Source organism: Orycteropus afer, unplaced genomic scaffold (genome assembly GCF_000298275.1).
Source record: "Orycteropus afer afer isolate SDZICR_OR568_19922 unplaced genomic scaffold, OryAfe1.0 scaffold00066, whole genome shotgun sequence".
Taxonomy (NCBI): Eukaryota; Metazoa; Chordata; class Mammalia; order Tubulidentata; family Orycteropodidae; genus Orycteropus; species Orycteropus afer.
In genome coordinates, this window is record NW_006921653.1 from 1,136,845 (window position 1) to 1,153,466 (window position 16,622).

The window sequence follows — 16,622 nt, forward strand, 5'->3', positions numbered from 1 at the left end:
CAGCCTTCTGGTTAGCAGTCAAGTGCCTTAGCCACTATGCAGGGTCCCTAGGGGGTGCAAATGATTAAGCACTTGCACTCTAACCAAAAGGTTGACTATTTGAACGCAGCCAGGAGTGCCTCAGAAGAGAGTTCTGGTAATCTGCTTGTGAAAAGTCAGCCACTGAAAACCCTAGAGAGCCCAGTTCTACTCTGACATATATGAGGTCACCTTGAGTTGGAACCACCCCATAGCAATTGATTGGATTTTTTGTGGATTCTTGAAGTTATTATTAAAGCAATAGACCACAGAGCTCTAATTTTTTTTTTTTAATTGTGATTCGGGTGAAAATTTACAAAGAAAATTCACTTTCCATACAGCATTTCACATACACTTTGTCTCATGACATTGACTACAGCTTACCACAATGCAGCAGCTCCCCCTCCACTTCCTCCTGAGAGTTACCTCTTCCCTGTGTGCATCCCTCCATGCACTCCTGCCTCCTGAGCTGTCTCCCTGTGCATAAACAGCCCTTCTTTCTCCCATGATTGTTCTCTCCAAGGAGTTTATCCACCTCAGGTAAATGTTCAACTTATATGCCTGTCTTTTGCTTGGCTGGAAGCCACAGGTGTGGGTTCAATCCAGACCTGAAGGGCAGCTAGGGGCCATAGTCTCAGGGTTCCACCAGGCTCTGTCAGACCAGCAAACCTGGTCCCCTTTTTCTTTTTTCTCCCAACAATTTTGAGTTTTGTTCCACGTTGTTCTCCCTTTCTATCCAGGATCTCCTACATGGATCCCCCTCTGAGTGGTTGACTGTGGTTGCTGGGCACCATCTAGTTCTTCTGCTCTCATAGTAGTATAGCCTGCAGATCGCATGGTGTACCAGTTGCTAGGACTAATTGTTTTCACGAATCTTTGGTTTTCTTCCTTCTTCTTTGCTCTGGATGAGTAGAGACCCATTGCTGCATCTAGATGGCTGCTTGCAGTTTTTAAGATTCCAGTCTCTACTTGCCAAAGTAGGAGGTGGAACAATGTTTTGTGTAGTATGTTATGCCAATTGAGCTTGATGTCTCCTGTGACTATGGTCCTGGGCCCACAGGTTCAACTACTCACTCCCTCTGGGTAGCTGGCTGTGACCAAGAAGTGACTACAAACTTTGTCTTGTCAGCTGTACCATACACCTGGGAGTTTTTACAGAACATACAAATACACTGGTAGAATCACTGTCTGCCAACCCTAAACATGGTCTTGATTAAGCACTTAAAGAGCTCTAAAATCTTAAGCTGCAAGAAAGAAACAAATTACTTGCAATTTATTCTTAGTCCTAATAAGACCTTGATAATAAACCTTCCAAATAATTATAATGTGGCCACTTGGGATGCTCTGATCTTATTATATGCTCTAATCTTCTGTACTGTCTGTCTGTATGATAACCCAGACTTTGGACAACCAACTTCCCTTTCTCTCGGGTATTATACAGGAGATTGCATCTGAATTTGTGGCAGGATGAGTTTTCTTTCATTCTACAAATGTCTTTTGTTTTGTTTTTTAATTGAATTAGTTTCCCAAATTTAAAAATTGAGAGATTTCACATTATAAACATGCAAATGTCTAGGATATCTGGGGGGGAAAAAAAATTAGAAGACCTGCCAACATGCACAGCCAACTCTGAAAGGCATTCTTCATACAGACTATGTTGTAAATGGAGCCACAAAAGGGGTTCAGTGTGAAACAGGTTCACCTTGCCAGGAAGTTATTCCTTTGAGGAAACAAAAGGCTGAAGGTAAATGCTGATCATCCCCTTTAGACTGATCTGTGCTCCCCAGGGTATCCCACACCCCACAGATCCCAATTTACTTCTCACTTCACTTGTTTATGTTTCTGCCTGGCCCCTGAAACATTTGAGTTTATACTCTCTATATCAGATTTCTTTCCTTACTAGCTTCCTGACAAACTGGTTTGGCATACAAAAAGGTGGGCTAAGGCATTTGACTGCTAACCAGAGGGCTGGTGGTTCAAATCCACCAGCCACTCCTCAGAAGGAAGAAGATTGGGCAATCTACTTCCATAGTGATACTACCTTGGAAACCCAAGGAGGAGTCGCCATGAGTTGGATCCAACTCCATGGCAGTGAGTTTGGTTTTTTGGTTTTTATCCATTTTAATTCTTTTAATGTCATTGGGTCGATTTTTGTGTACACAGGTACACATTATATAAAAATTGAATTATCTTTTATGAGTCGTGAAAGTAGTACTTACTTCTGTTTACATGATTGAAAAAGTCAACCTGCAGCTTAAACCTTTTAAACTGGGTTACAAATAAATGATTTTACATTACTACTGCAATAATTCCCTATCATTATGATTACAAATATCAAGGACAGAATAGCTCTAATGCTAAATGACTGATAAATGGAAGAGAAAATGCAAATACATCACAAACTCCTCAGCATATTTCCATGTTTTGGGACACATTTTATTTAAATCCATATACTTAGTTTCTAAGAGCTCTGGTAGCGTAGTGTCTAAGGCACGTGACTGCTAACCAGAAGGCTGGCAGTTCAAACCCACCAGCCACTCCTCGGAAGGAAGGTTGGGCAATCTACTTCCACAGCGATACTGCCTCAGAAACCCAAGGAGGGGTCTCTATGAGTCAGGTCCAACTCAATGGCACATAACAACAACAGCTTAGTTTCTAGAACAGAAGGATAAGCACAATTCTCTTTCATGAATGTGTTTATTGCTCTCCTCTGACTTTTTCATCTTTTGCTCTGTCATACTCACAGGCTAAAAGCCATTCTAGTGGGAGTCTAGTGTCATAAACAAAGGGTCATAAATATCATGCAATTAATAGTTATGCTTATTTAGAAAAGACCATATTCATTTGAATGTTGTTGGAGAAACTAATGCAAAATCCATTCGATAAGACAGATTATTTTAGGCTTTCTTAAATAATATACGGAAGAGGATAGATATTTTTTATTTTGATTATTTTAAAGAGAGAAGCTGCCATTTTTAACAGTAATGTTTTATTCAGTGAAATAAACTGCTAAAATAATTTTTAATTTCTTCAAAGAGATATGACACTTGCAGTCCCTTGAAACCTTGTCTAGTGATCTGGACTACAGAAAAGCTGATAGACTGTTTAATGGAGACACTAATCAAAAGCAAAAACTTCATCTCTGGAAATCACTGAAAAACTATATGTTCACCAAAAAAGTTATATTAAATGTAAGAGAAATGTGAATTTTTCCCTTAGAAAGCAAAAAATTCACTAACAGATAAAAATTGCTTTTTTCTAATATGGACAAATTGCAACTTGATATTATTTCATGACAATAAGTATTTTATCTAAGGCACCCAAGATATTCTGACTAGTGAGATATTTTAATTAATCATCAAATGTTACTTCATTTTTAATATATGGATGACAAGTTTTAAAATATGTCCTGCAGAAAAAGCTGTGTTCAGTAGTAAAAACTGATGTGAGTATAATTTAATCTTTTGTCCATGATTCAAAAATAAGAAGTTATGGAACTCCCTTACATGATATGCACCTAATTTTCAGTGAACACTCTCCATGTAATATAATATAGTGGTAGGAACTACAACTTCAGCATACACACCTAGTTAATGTATTAATTAAGTTAATGAAAATAAAATTAATTTATTGACTACATCTCTGAACTCATGGCATATTTTACAGAAGTTTAGCAGAAAATGGGTTCAGTATTTCTGGTTAGTTGAAATCCAAATTGAAAGGAGTTTAATATTAATTTTCTGAAATAAAATCAGAGTGATGAGAAATAGTAAGTTTCCAGACAAGTAAATGACTGGGTTTCCTATGTTTTTAAATTTTAACTCCTTGTGAACAGCTGTAAAGTATGTTTATGTGACTAAACTGAAATGAGCTGAAACCACAAATTGGTAACTCCATAATAAATGTCAACAGATCTGGGCACTGAAGGTTATTCAATGTGGGCAGAGAAGCAATACAATTTTAAGCTATGTACTGATTTGTACCAATAAGAGCACTATTTCTGAGCTCTAGAACACACAGTCAGTTTTTTATTTTCCACCTTGAAAACCAAAAGGCTGAAAAATAAAAATCAAACTGAAAGTGTCTTTTCATATACTTCAAATCAATTGTATGGAATCATAAGGCAAAGGGGTCTTACAGCAGGAAAGTATCATAAAATAGCTTGACAGACATATAACAGTGTGGAGGAAAGAGGAAGAAAAAAAGAGAGAGAGAAGTATATTTCAATTCCAATATCACAAAGCAAAATAAATATATGACACATCATTGATTTTTTAGTCTATGTCATTATTCTAAAAATTCTTAGCTTTGAAGGAAAACCATAGAGACACTTTAGGAAAAATGTCTAACGGTGACTACCTTACCTTACATCTTATCTACAGCTAAACGTTTAATGGGGAGTGCAGGTTATCTGTGCTACTATTAGAACTCTATATGGATTGTCAGATTCATTTATTAATAACCCAACTCCTTACCTGGTGGGAGAAATGCTGTATGCTGCTGTAACTGCATGTTGGCTAGAGCCTGTTGGTATTGGAAAATACCAGTGTTAAAGACTGCGGTGGCACCGTTGGTTTTTTCAAGAGCAGGCCTCTTTGGTAATGGGGGAAGTACAGCTTGAGGAATTCCCTGTTTAATGAATGAGTATAAAAAACAAATACCAGTAAAAAGAGAAAAAGAAAAAAAAAATCAGTTGAAGGCTAAAATTGTTAGGAAGCACGAGCAAGCAAGCAGCAGAGCATTTAACTACCCAAGGGGAGGGAAAACCAATAAACACAAATTTGAAGAAAAAAATAAGCAAGATAAAAGCTTTGAAAGAAGCATTATTTTTGTCCAAAACAAACCCTCACTAGTACAAGAGCATATGTTATATACGTGTTAATGTGTTTTAAGTCCCATAATGCTTCAGGCTTTCTGTGAAAAGCCGTTGATTTGGGGAAAAAAAAAAAAAAAAAAGAAAAGCTGCACTGCGCGCTCCATGAGGATCAACAAGGATAAGCAATGTTAATAGTTAATTGTTCAGAGTGACTGAAACAGATAAAATAAAACTAACCCCACTCTGTTCCACCCCCCAGATCTATCTTGACATGCAAATGTCCCCAAATGTCCCCGAGCATGCAAATTTTTTTCTTCTTATACACTGAACTATAAATATTAAACGTAAATAATTCTATCACTAAAGCCATGCTAACCAAATAGGTACATAAGTATACAGTCAAAAATACACTTTTAATGTCCTCCAAGTATTTCATTAGAACATTCTACAATGTAGTTAAACTGAATGTGGGCTGCTGGGCTTTTGGAATCTTTCACTGTATGATATCCATCCGTGTACTTATATTATAGTCTTTCTACTAATTTCGTCAGGAAACCACACTCAGTTTTTCATTGTATTTTACAACTTTATAACAGAAAAAGGAATATATATTTTAAAATTGATTAAAAAACAAAAACAAAACAAAACAAAAAAAAAAACTTGTATCTACAATAAAGCTACATGCCAAGCTAAAAGGTGAAAGGTCATAGTACCAGGTCAAAGGTTGCCTCGAGGGGTCGCTTCAGTGATTTGACAGCCGACTGAGTCTTAATTAGCAGGCAGCGAGCACATGATGGCAATGGGCCAGTGGGGTTCAAGCGCATTAACATAAACAGCAAGCAGAGGTGCATCATGGGGGCAGCAGTGCATTTTTGGGTAGGTGAGAAAAAACAAATAAAAAAACAAATCATCGGAATGCCATATACAACGAATAACAAGACTAAGCATGCACAATAAAGGCACTACTGAGTTGTTATTGGGAGGATAACTCCTCTTTGTAGTTAATTACAAACAAGATACTCTAACAGGAAAAAAAAAAAAAGAGTGAAAGGAGGAAAGGAGAGAGTCTGCCTTCTGTATTTTTGCTCAAGTATCCATAAACAAACACAGAAAAGACCTCTCTCACAGTTGTTTTACTGTGCTATGAAATACCACACAGTGATGTTTTTACAAATATTTTAATGATTAAGTCATGTATTTATGTAAAAAAAAAAAAAAGGACAACATTAAAACGCTAAGCAAAGAACAAAGAATGGACTCATTAAAATCAGCTCTTTAGATCACATTATAATTTACCTTACGGATATAGTTCAGTATCTATTCCAAATGATTCAAATTCTAACTCCTTGACTACCGCTATCTTTCTACTCTGTATATAATGGCATAGTCAAGCTTCCCTAGTTCTAAAATTATGTTTATGCCACAATATATTTCAAGACAAACTAGATAGCACACTGTTCCAAATCTTGTAGCTAATGCTCAAGACAATTGTGTTGAAGCAATTCTCCTAAATAGTTCCAGATTATGTTATTGTTAAAAGCAAGATATATGTAGAGAAGATTCTTGATGTGCAAAAGAACACACCGAGGGATAACAATGGCTGATTAGATGGCACACAGAAATAAGAGGACTGAAAATGGCAGTATCGTTAAATTGAAGAGGAGACAGATGGTTCTTTACGAAAGCAGAAACTTCAGAAACCCTACATCCAGAGTAAGATAGAGTATTAAGAGTTAGGCCAAGAGAAGGAGCAATCTGAACCATTTGAGGAGTTACCCTCACTTCTGTGAATATTAATCTCTTTATGTATTGTCTGGGATACCTGAACAAACATATCTTCAGCAAAAATTTCCAAAAAAAAAAAAAGTTAATAAACGAACAGCAAGTGGTCAGATAGTACCTGGTGTTTTTGTTTTGACTGTTAATAAGGAGAGAGATGATGTCTCCACTCACCATGGCAGCTGCGGTGGCTGCAGCCTGTGCTGCTGCAGCCTGGTTGACCTGGTATTGGGCAGCCTTGATCTTGGCTTGCAGATGTGCGGGAGGATGGAAGTATTTGCACTTTTCCCGAGAGCATCTCCCTTTGATGTAATCCATACACACGGTGACTGTGTTGTCATTGGTGTCAATCATTGTGCTGTCAGCAGGATGAGCAAATCGACAATCGTTTTCTCCTCTGTTGCAATTGCCACGCTGGTACTCTCGACATACCTAGGAGGTCATTAAGTACATGAGGTTCAGTCAACATGGACATGGATACTCTCTGAAGAATATAGCTTACAGTGCAAGAGCAGTATTAGAGGGCTATAGATGAAAGGAAAAGAATTAACTTGCAAACAAAGCACAAAATAACTTGAGCAATTCCTAGTTCAGTGTACGAATTATAATCCCATTTCAGTAAAATTTCCATGAGAAAGAAAATGCATTTATAATGTTACTTATGGTAAAATATCTAATCTAGAAAAATACTGATATGCAAAGAAAACACAGTAACTTTATAGTGAAACAGGGGAGCTCTGGTGGCATGGTGCCTAAGGCATTAGACTGCTAACCAGAAGGCTGGCAGTTCAAACCCACCAGCCGCTCTTCGGAAGGAAGGTTGGGCAATCTGCTTCTACAGTGATACCACCTCAGAAACTCAAGGAGAGGTCACGATGAGTTGAACCGACTTGATGGCAACCTAGCCAACACCACTTTAACCAAGTGATCAAAGTTAACATCAGCTATAATGAGCCATGATGACGTCATATACATCCTGATATGACACAATGACAGAGACAAACATCACTTCAGTGGTATAGCTCCCAATAATCCATCACCTGAATTTAATCATGAGGAAAATCATGAGGCAAACCTAGACAAAAAAACGTTTTACAAAATAAGTGACTGGTACTCTTCAAAAGTGTCAAGGTCAAGAAAGACTGACACTGTCACAGACTGGAGAAGACTAAATGCATTGCAGATTCTAGAGCCAGAGAAAGGATCATGAAGAAATTGAATTAATGTCTGTAGATTAGTCAATAGCAGTGTTATCAATGCTACTTTTATGGTATTGTAAATAATACTATGCTTATGTGAAAATCTAATATGTAGGAAAGCTTGGGTCTATTTTTGTAATTTTTTTTTTTTTGAAAGTCTGAAATTACTTCCAAATGAAAAGTGTTAAAAATAAAATTTTATAATTTTTTAATCAAATGTTTCCAGGGACTTTGTTTTGATCATTAAAGATTCACCTGGTAGGTAGATGAAGCAGAAGGAAAAAAAGTAAGTTTTTCCCATTGTTGACTAGTTTGCATATGTTAATTTGCCCTGGGAACCCTGGGGATAAGGTGAAAATAGATGATTTTTTTCATTTAGTTGCTTGATTTAATCTCTTAGTATTCAAGTTTGTCATTGTGCCTGCTCACAGGAGTTGTTGTTGTTATTTGCCGTCGAGTCGGCCCCGACTCGTAGCGACCCCTCCTTGGGTTTCCGAGGCAGTATCACTACGGAATTAGGAACGCCCAACCTGCCTTCTAAGGAGTGGCTGTTGGATTTGAACCACCAGCCTTCTGGTTAGCAGTCAAGTGCCTTAGGCACTACACCACCAGAGCTCCCAGATGGTTCCTAGCAGTCTTTATTTTGGACAGTTTGGCCTTCCTACCACAAGAGGGCCATCTAAAATACTGAATGTTCTTTTAATAGTTCTGTTTTCCTACTTCACACTTCTAGGAAACAGTTTTTATTTTTTAAGTATCTTCACAAACTGGGCTAATGCAGACACTGAGTACTTTATTCTGGAAAGTTAAGGAAGAAAGAGAAATAGTAATAGTTATGATTTTAAAAGCAAAGTTTATTTGATTTATGTAAATAATATTAGTGCATTTAAATCTAGGTTGCTTTTCTCTGTGATTTCCAAATCCCATCATTGAGGAAAGTATTGCCTAAAAAGGACTCGATAATGCATATCAGGAAACCTTAAATCACATATTGCCCTATTTGAAAACCTCAAGCTAGCTAAGGCCCTCATTGGCTACATACGTAGCAATGGGCCAACTCCATCCACCGCCTCATTTAATTTCTTTAATTAAAAAAATAAATATTGAATAACTGCTATGTGTCAGGTATTCTGAGAGATACTAAGAATACAAAGATGACTTAGGTGATAACGTTTATTAGTTATATTTATCTAGTGGAACAGAAGAAAACAAATTAAATAAGAGTTTATATTTTGAAAAGCAAAGCTGACCAAGCTGTTTTCCAGAACAAGTGTTCTCACGTCTGGCTGGCCTTCAGAATCAGGTATGGAGTTTTACAGAACATGGATTCCCTGGCCCAAACTGATGTTTATTAAATCAGACTCACCGATGTAGATAGGAAGAGACACAACTGAATTAAACACCAATAAACCTTTTTTGTGTGCATGTATATGTGTGTGTGTGTGTATACATAAGTGTGCATTAATTTATTCTATGACATAAACAAAAATAGTATTTATTGTTTAAGCAAATCTGTGTCAGTGCAGCATCATCCCATAGGACACTTGCACAAGGTTTATGTCATACTGCTAAGCTTTTCAGAAAGTAATGTTTGTTTGTTTTTTTTAATTTGTTCACAAACGAACTAGAAGGAGGTGAGCTAACATTTTTTTTTTTTACGTTTACTGTGTTCTCTGGGAACTCTGGTGGTGTAGTGCCTAAGGCATTTGACTGCGAACAAGGCTGGTGGTTCAAACCCACCAGCCACTTCTTGGAAAGAAGACTGGGCAATCTACTTCTATAATGTGGTGGTTAAGTCTGTGTGTCAACTTGGCTGGGCCTGGTTGAGTGGCTGGGCAGCTGGATGTAGTTATTCCCCATGGTGAGATTGGTAATTAAGTCCACTGTGGAATCTATTGGAGGAGCTGAGTAGCTACTTTGGGTATGTGGTCTGCTTCCCATATATAAGAAGCAGCTTTGGGAATGGTCTCCAACCTATGGCAGGCTTGGACACTACATGTAGCTGTGTCATTGTTCAGCAGCCTGCCATGCTCTGCTGACCTTGGGACTTAAAATGGACTTGAATTAATGGCCTACTGTGTAGTTGGTAACATTGGGACTGTGACATTTTGTCAACCTTGGGCTTGTTAGCCTCAGCGGCCAGTAGCACCAGAGTGAAGAGATGCCTCTAGCTTCAGTGGGCTGGAAGCAAGAGGCAGAGCCGAAGCCCAAAGTCCGGGGGTTTTCACACAGCCCCTAAAGCCTGGCACTTTGAACTCGCATTTCTAGCCTTCTGAACTGTAAGAGAATAAACTGTTTGTTAAGGCCGTCCCATTTGTGGTATATTCCTATCAGATTGGCACTAGGTAACCAGAACACATAGAGATACCACCTTGGAAACTCAAGGAGGGATCATTATGAGTCGGGATTGACTCACCAGCAGTGAGTTTGGTTTTTGTTTTATTGTGCTCTTTGCCACATCAACAAGAAAGAACATCTAAAGTTAGACTGTCTACTCGTAGGTTCTTTAACAACTATTAAATTGACAGATTCACTCTTTTCCAAAAAACAATTATACCAGTATTGGTTCCAGAAATTTGAGCCTCCTTTGCCCAAAATATAACCAGTGTGCTGAGACAGATTTTGACTTTTTATTTCTCTATCTCAATACTCTCTTTATTTTCAGGGATGTGAATTTCAGTTCAGGGTGTGTAACACATGTTCATTGTGAGATACTTTCTCATTCCTCTCATTTCTCTCTACTTCCCATGTGTGCATATATGTGTGTGTCCTGCACAGGTGAAAGTCAATCAGTTTATTATAATTTCATACAATTTATGTGGTGCAAATCGTTAATGTGCTTGGCCACTAACCAAAAAACTGGAGGTTCGAATTGCCTCAGAAGAAAGGCCTGGTAATCCACTTCGAAAAAACCAGGCACTAAAAACCCTATGGAATACAGTTCTGCTCTGGCACACATGGAGGCTCCATGAATTGGAGCCAACTGGATGGCAACCGGGACTGGCTATTCTGTTTTGGGATATTCTAAAGGAGAATTCTAAAAATGTTTAACCAAGGTTTGTAACTAAGAATTGGGTAAGACTTTGTCCTGAATCCAGGCTTTTCTAAGGTTTCAAAAAGTTTACCCAATTCTTTTTACATATTTATTTTGCCCATTTAATTTTAGTTTTTTTCCAGCTTAATGTTTCTCCTAACATAAATGGTACCAAAAGAAATATATTGAAATAGCAGTTGTCACATTATTCTTGTATTTGAAAGATAAAGAGTAAACAGAAAATCTCTCATGTAGACTTTGCCTGATGAGAGCTACAAGCCAGGAGGCTGGGAAAGTTTGGCAAGCATTGGGTACTCATTGCTGTTGAGTCAATTATAACTCATAGCAAGCCCACAGGGCAGAGAAGAATTGTTGGGTACCTATCCCCAACTTTAAAGCACCAAAAACAAAAACTCCAAACTAGTTATCTTCAAGTCCATGCTGACTCATGGAAACCCCATGGGATGCAGAATAGAACTTCACTCCATAAGGTTTTCAAGGCTGTAACCTTTCCGAAACAGACCTACAGGCATTTTGTGGGTAGATATGAACCACTAACCTTTTGGTTAACTGCTGGTACCACACAAGGACTCCATTTTTAAAACATTTTTTCCTGTAATCACCATCAATAAACTTGATTTCCTCACTGCTGAATATGAGCTTTGCCTGTGTCCCTGATAAACTGAAGAAAATTTTAGTCTATCTGATCCCTAAAGGATCTCTTAGATGTAGTTTTATATAAACAAATTCTAATTGACAGATACAATTTCAACAAACGTAATTGCATGATTCAGATCAGGAGATGAAATTGTTTTTTTAAAAATGGTTTATTATATAGAGATTCTGGAACACAAGGTAAAATTAAATTGCCTTTAACTTGAATATTCTAATATTATATTGTTATTATTTTCTATTTCATCCAGTCTTATGCACAAATGCATTTTCAAATAGTTCTAATTATAGTATAGCTATTAGTTGGTCATCTTCTCTGCTCAACACTGTAGTGTAAGTATTTCCTTATTTTGCTAAATAGTGTCCAGAGTGATCACTTTTGATGGCACCATTACATTTAATTATATAGATGTGCCTTATGTAACTTACTGTTTCAGAGGATAACTAGCTTATTCACAATATTCCTATATATTAAAAATGCAACAAATAGATTCCTGCCTACTATAAGTAGTTTTTTTTTTTTAAATAATTTCTAAGGATACATGTGCAGAAATGGCATTACTGAGTCAACAAATGTAAGTACTTTTATAATTTTGTAAGTAGTTTTCAAATCTTGATTAAAATAACTCCATCTAAACATATAATGGGAACTCTGGTAGCATAGTGGCTAAGACACTTGCCTGCTAACCAAACAGCTGGCAGTTCAAACCCACCAGCCACTCCTCGGAAGGAAGGTTGGGCAATCCTACTTCTGTAGTGATACTGCCTCGGAAACCCAAGGACGGGTAGCTATGAGTTCGGTTTGACTCGACAGCACATAACAACAACAACAACAAACATATAATAGGTTTTCATCAAGAGAATATGTTTGTTGTATCCTTTATAACTGTTAAGGCAAGATTTGGTATATAAATCAGGTTAAGTGTTATAAGTTTCTTAAAAATGGATAATAGCTGCTCACAAGCTTTTAAAACCCCAGTCACTATTCATTAAAGAAGGATGTAGAACATTGTCTTTGTGGACTATGTTATACCACTTAAACTTAGTGTCCCCTGAGATGATGGTCCTGAACCACCAGGCTCAGTGACTCATTCCCTCCAGGTGTTTGCTTATGGCTAAAATGTTTTCATAACTTTGTATGCTCTACTATATTCATGGAAATATTTGCAGTGCTTATTAATATACATATAGAAATACCCTCTGTCAAATCTATATATATATTCATGGGTGCAGTCCCATTCAAGGAGCTCTGGTGGCATAGTGCCTAAGGCATCTGACTGCTAACCAGAAGGCTGGAGGTTCAAACCCACCAGCCACTCCTCAGACAGAAGGTGGGGTAATCTACTTGGAATACCACCTTGGAAACCCAAGGAGGGGTTGCTATGTGTTGGATCAACTCCACAGCAGTGAGTTGTTCTTTTCTTTTTTTAAGTCCCATTCACTTTCCCACCCCTCTTCAACTTGAGTGTCTATGTATCCACTCATGGATTATTGTTACTATTGTTCTTGCAGGATTGTGTATATAACAGTATTTACCTTTGTTGCCTTTCACTTTTGTGCTCCTGCCAGTGTCTTCCTTTGCTTTGATCATTTTTTCTGACCTACCTCTTATTGTATATTGCCTTTCCCCTCACCCAAGTTAGTACGTAGACATATACTAACTCTTTTTAGTGATTTATCCTCTTTTCCCCTCCCACCCCGCCAACCCTAGAAGCATGATCTTTTCTCTCTGTAAACTTTTTCTTGACTTTTTACAGTAGATATATATATTTATCCTTTTGTGATTGACTAATTTCACTTAGGTTCAGTAGTGACTAGGGTGGTCTTAAAAGCTTGTGAGCAGCCATTTGAGGTACAAATATTACAGAAAATCAAAGACACAAGGAATCAGTTATTCCAAAGGACTAATGCACTATGCAATCCAAGCCTCCATGACACTGAGATCAGGACTAGATGGTGCGTGGCTATTATTGTTGACACTCTGAAAGGGATCACAATAGGAGGTCCCAGAGAGAGTAGGAGAAAAATATGGAACAAAACTCAAAATAATAAAAAAAGACCAGGTTTACTGGTCTGATAGAGATTGGTGGAACACCTTGAGACTATGGCCCTTAGACATCCTTCAGCTTGGAACTGAATTTATTGCCCCATTGGCTCAACTTTCAGCCAAATGACAGCCCGGCCTGTAAGATGAATAATAATACCAGCGAGGTATGTACTCACCTGAACAAGCAACCATACAAGATCAAAAGGGCAGCATTTGCCCAGGGATAAAGCTCAGAAGGCAGGAAGAGATAGGAAAGAAGGATGAGGGGAAATGGTAAACACAGGGAGGAAGTGGGGAGAGGGCTGTTACAATGAATGGGGACTGCAATGAATGTCGCAAAACAAAATGTGCATGAAGTGTTGTATGCAAAACCAATTTGCTCTGTAAACTTTCATCCAAATTGCAATAAAAAAAAAAAAAGGTGGCTTTTACATTCAAAATTATCATTTCAATGAAGATATTCACTGGGAACATTTAAGCACTCAATTCCATCTCTAGAAAAACCCCTATGAAATTATTATAAATTTTAAATTATCAAAAATACCTCCCAATGAAATATGATTTAATTCTACATGATTTTCTTTTCTTTTTTTTTTTTTTAATTTAAATGGCAGTAGTACAGTGGGAAGAGAATAGAGTTTAGAGTCAGAAGATGTAGATTCCTGTTCCCTCCACTTACTGCCTATGGAATCTTGGCCAATTCATTATCTTTGAAATACAGTTCTGTCCTCTACAAAATGAAGATGCCCTAATACCCAATTAATAGGGTCAGAAAAATGAAATGAAGATTATACATAGATCACTTAAAATATACGAGTCTAGGTAAAATCAATAGCTATTATTTGGTATCTGATTTTTTATAAACATGGCAAATATATTTCAAAATAGTGAAAATAATATTAAGTTTTATAAAGAGTATTACATTTGGCAATGCACCATAAGCTAAGGCATTGAGATTCAGGAGAATTTAATGTCAATGTTTGAACTTATACAGAACTAGAGCGCCATTCACATGTTCTTTAAGGAGAAATCCCTTTGAAGTAATGTTTTGTATTCATCATATTTGTATAATAACTAAATCATCTTTGGAGAATAACATTCAGTTGTAGGAAAAAAGAGAGCTAATTTTAACAGGGTATAGGGACTCAGTCTGTTTTGGGAAGTCAATTTATAATATAAGTCAATTTATAATATGAATGAGCAATAATAAGAAACTTATTCTGAGATAGACTTACATGTTATTCAACAATAAACACTATGAACTTTAATTTTTATTAAGCTTAACCTAATATAGTACTTTATATATATATATATTTGATATATTTATAATATATTATGATAAATATATATCATATACAATGTATATGATATATATTTATAATATGATAATTATATTATAAATATATTTAATTTTAAGCTAATATAGTGTTATATATATATATATACACAAAATATATATTTTATAATATAATACAATTTACACAGCAAATTGGTTTTCCATACAACACTTCATGCACATTTTGTTCTGCGACATTCACTGCAGTCCCCAAAATGTAACAGCACTCTTCCTGCACTCTTCCTACTTCTTCCCTATGGGAAACAAGTAAATATTGGAAAAACAATGATTTTATCAAAGTGTCCACAGCACTGTTGATTAGGAATTTATAATTTAATGCAAAGACATTATTACAGGCAGTTTCCAGGTTAAAAAGGAGATCATTCCTAACTGTGTCTTTAAGAATACATCTGGGCTTTGAACCACTTCTGCCAGTTCAGTTATGGCTGGGGAAGCATTACCAGAACTTAAGTTTTTAAAGGTACAGTGAATAGGAAAGATAGCTGAAACAGGAAAAAAACATGGGTCCAAGCCCTGTTAGAAACTTAATATTCCTCTTATAGAAAAGGGCAGCATATACATTGCATAGCAACCAAATCTCTTGGACTTGGATTTTGATCACAGTCCTAAGAAGCACTTCCCTACTTGAAGATGGTGGCACCATGTTTGTAGATGGCAGTGCCCTCCTCAAATACATCAGCCAACTGTGCACTCTGATTGTGTATCTCTCTCCTACGGTACTACAAATAATCCAATCCCATGCCTCAGGTTCCTGAAACAGCTCACCATGCCTCTTCCAAGCATCCCATTCCAGGGTTTTGACCTGTAATTTTTCCCATTTTTGGTACCATGCTGAATATACCAAATCATAAAACTTCACATCTGTTCCTGTTTTATTTTGTTAGCCGTGACAGAACCGGTTTAAAGGGAAAGTAGGAGTTGTTCATTAAGTCAGACATGCATAACTCATGGACTGCCTGTATCTATCTGTCCAATTTACAAAGTATTAAAATCTCCACATTTAAAAATTCTGGTGATTAGGGATAATGATCTGATGTAACTGATTATACAGTATAATTAAATTACTTAGATAAACAACTAATAACAGCTTCAGTCTGTCATCTAATAATTGCAGAACTCTAGCATCTTAACTTAATATTTCCCACCTGAAAAATGAAGAAAATGATACACTCCCTTCCTGACTTACCAAAATGGTTAGGTTCCAAAGGCACAGGTGTTATGCAAAAATAGATATTATGTGAAAATGGAAGATAATTACATCATTACATGACTGACAAATTGCATCATTACATAATAGCCAAACCACTGAGAATCATGGCTCAGCCAAGTTGACACATAAGCTTAACTGTAACAGTCAGTGTTCTTTTCACCTTGCAGTTTGGTATCTGTTACTGCCAGCTGTAAGACATCAATGCACAAAATAGACAGATTTTTTTTACTATTGTCATAAATGTGAAATGTCAGATAACAAGATAAACAATAAGTGAAGAATAAGTGTACTTATTTTAGTTAGCTACCTCGTAGGGTATCTATTAAGATCAAGTAGGAGTAACCCACATGAATCTTCTTGAAATCTAAAAAGCAGAACCCAACATTACCATTCAAACTGAAAGAACTGAAGAAAAAATTGAAGCCTCGAGTTGCAATATTGAAAGATTCTATGGGCAAAATATTGAATGATGCAGGAAACATCAAGAGAA

At 36.8% G+C, this 16,622-nt stretch overlaps 1 protein-coding gene across 1 annotated transcript in view; it reads right to left on the reverse strand.

Moving 5' to 3' along the window:
- Positions 1 to 16,622, reverse strand: part of LOC103196417 (muscleblind-like protein 1) — a 169,566-nt gene that overhangs the window by 9,235 nt on the left and 143,709 nt on the right. The window contains exons 4-6 of the mRNA XM_007940150.2: positions 6,788 to 7,045; positions 5,548 to 5,601; positions 4,494 to 4,647 (exon numbers count right to left, since the gene is read on the reverse strand). Of these exons, the coding sequence (XP_007938341.1) occupies positions 4,494 to 4,647; positions 5,548 to 5,601; positions 6,788 to 7,045 (466 nt within the window). The remainder of the gene's footprint in view (positions 1 to 4,493; positions 4,648 to 5,547; positions 5,602 to 6,787; positions 7,046 to 16,622) is intronic.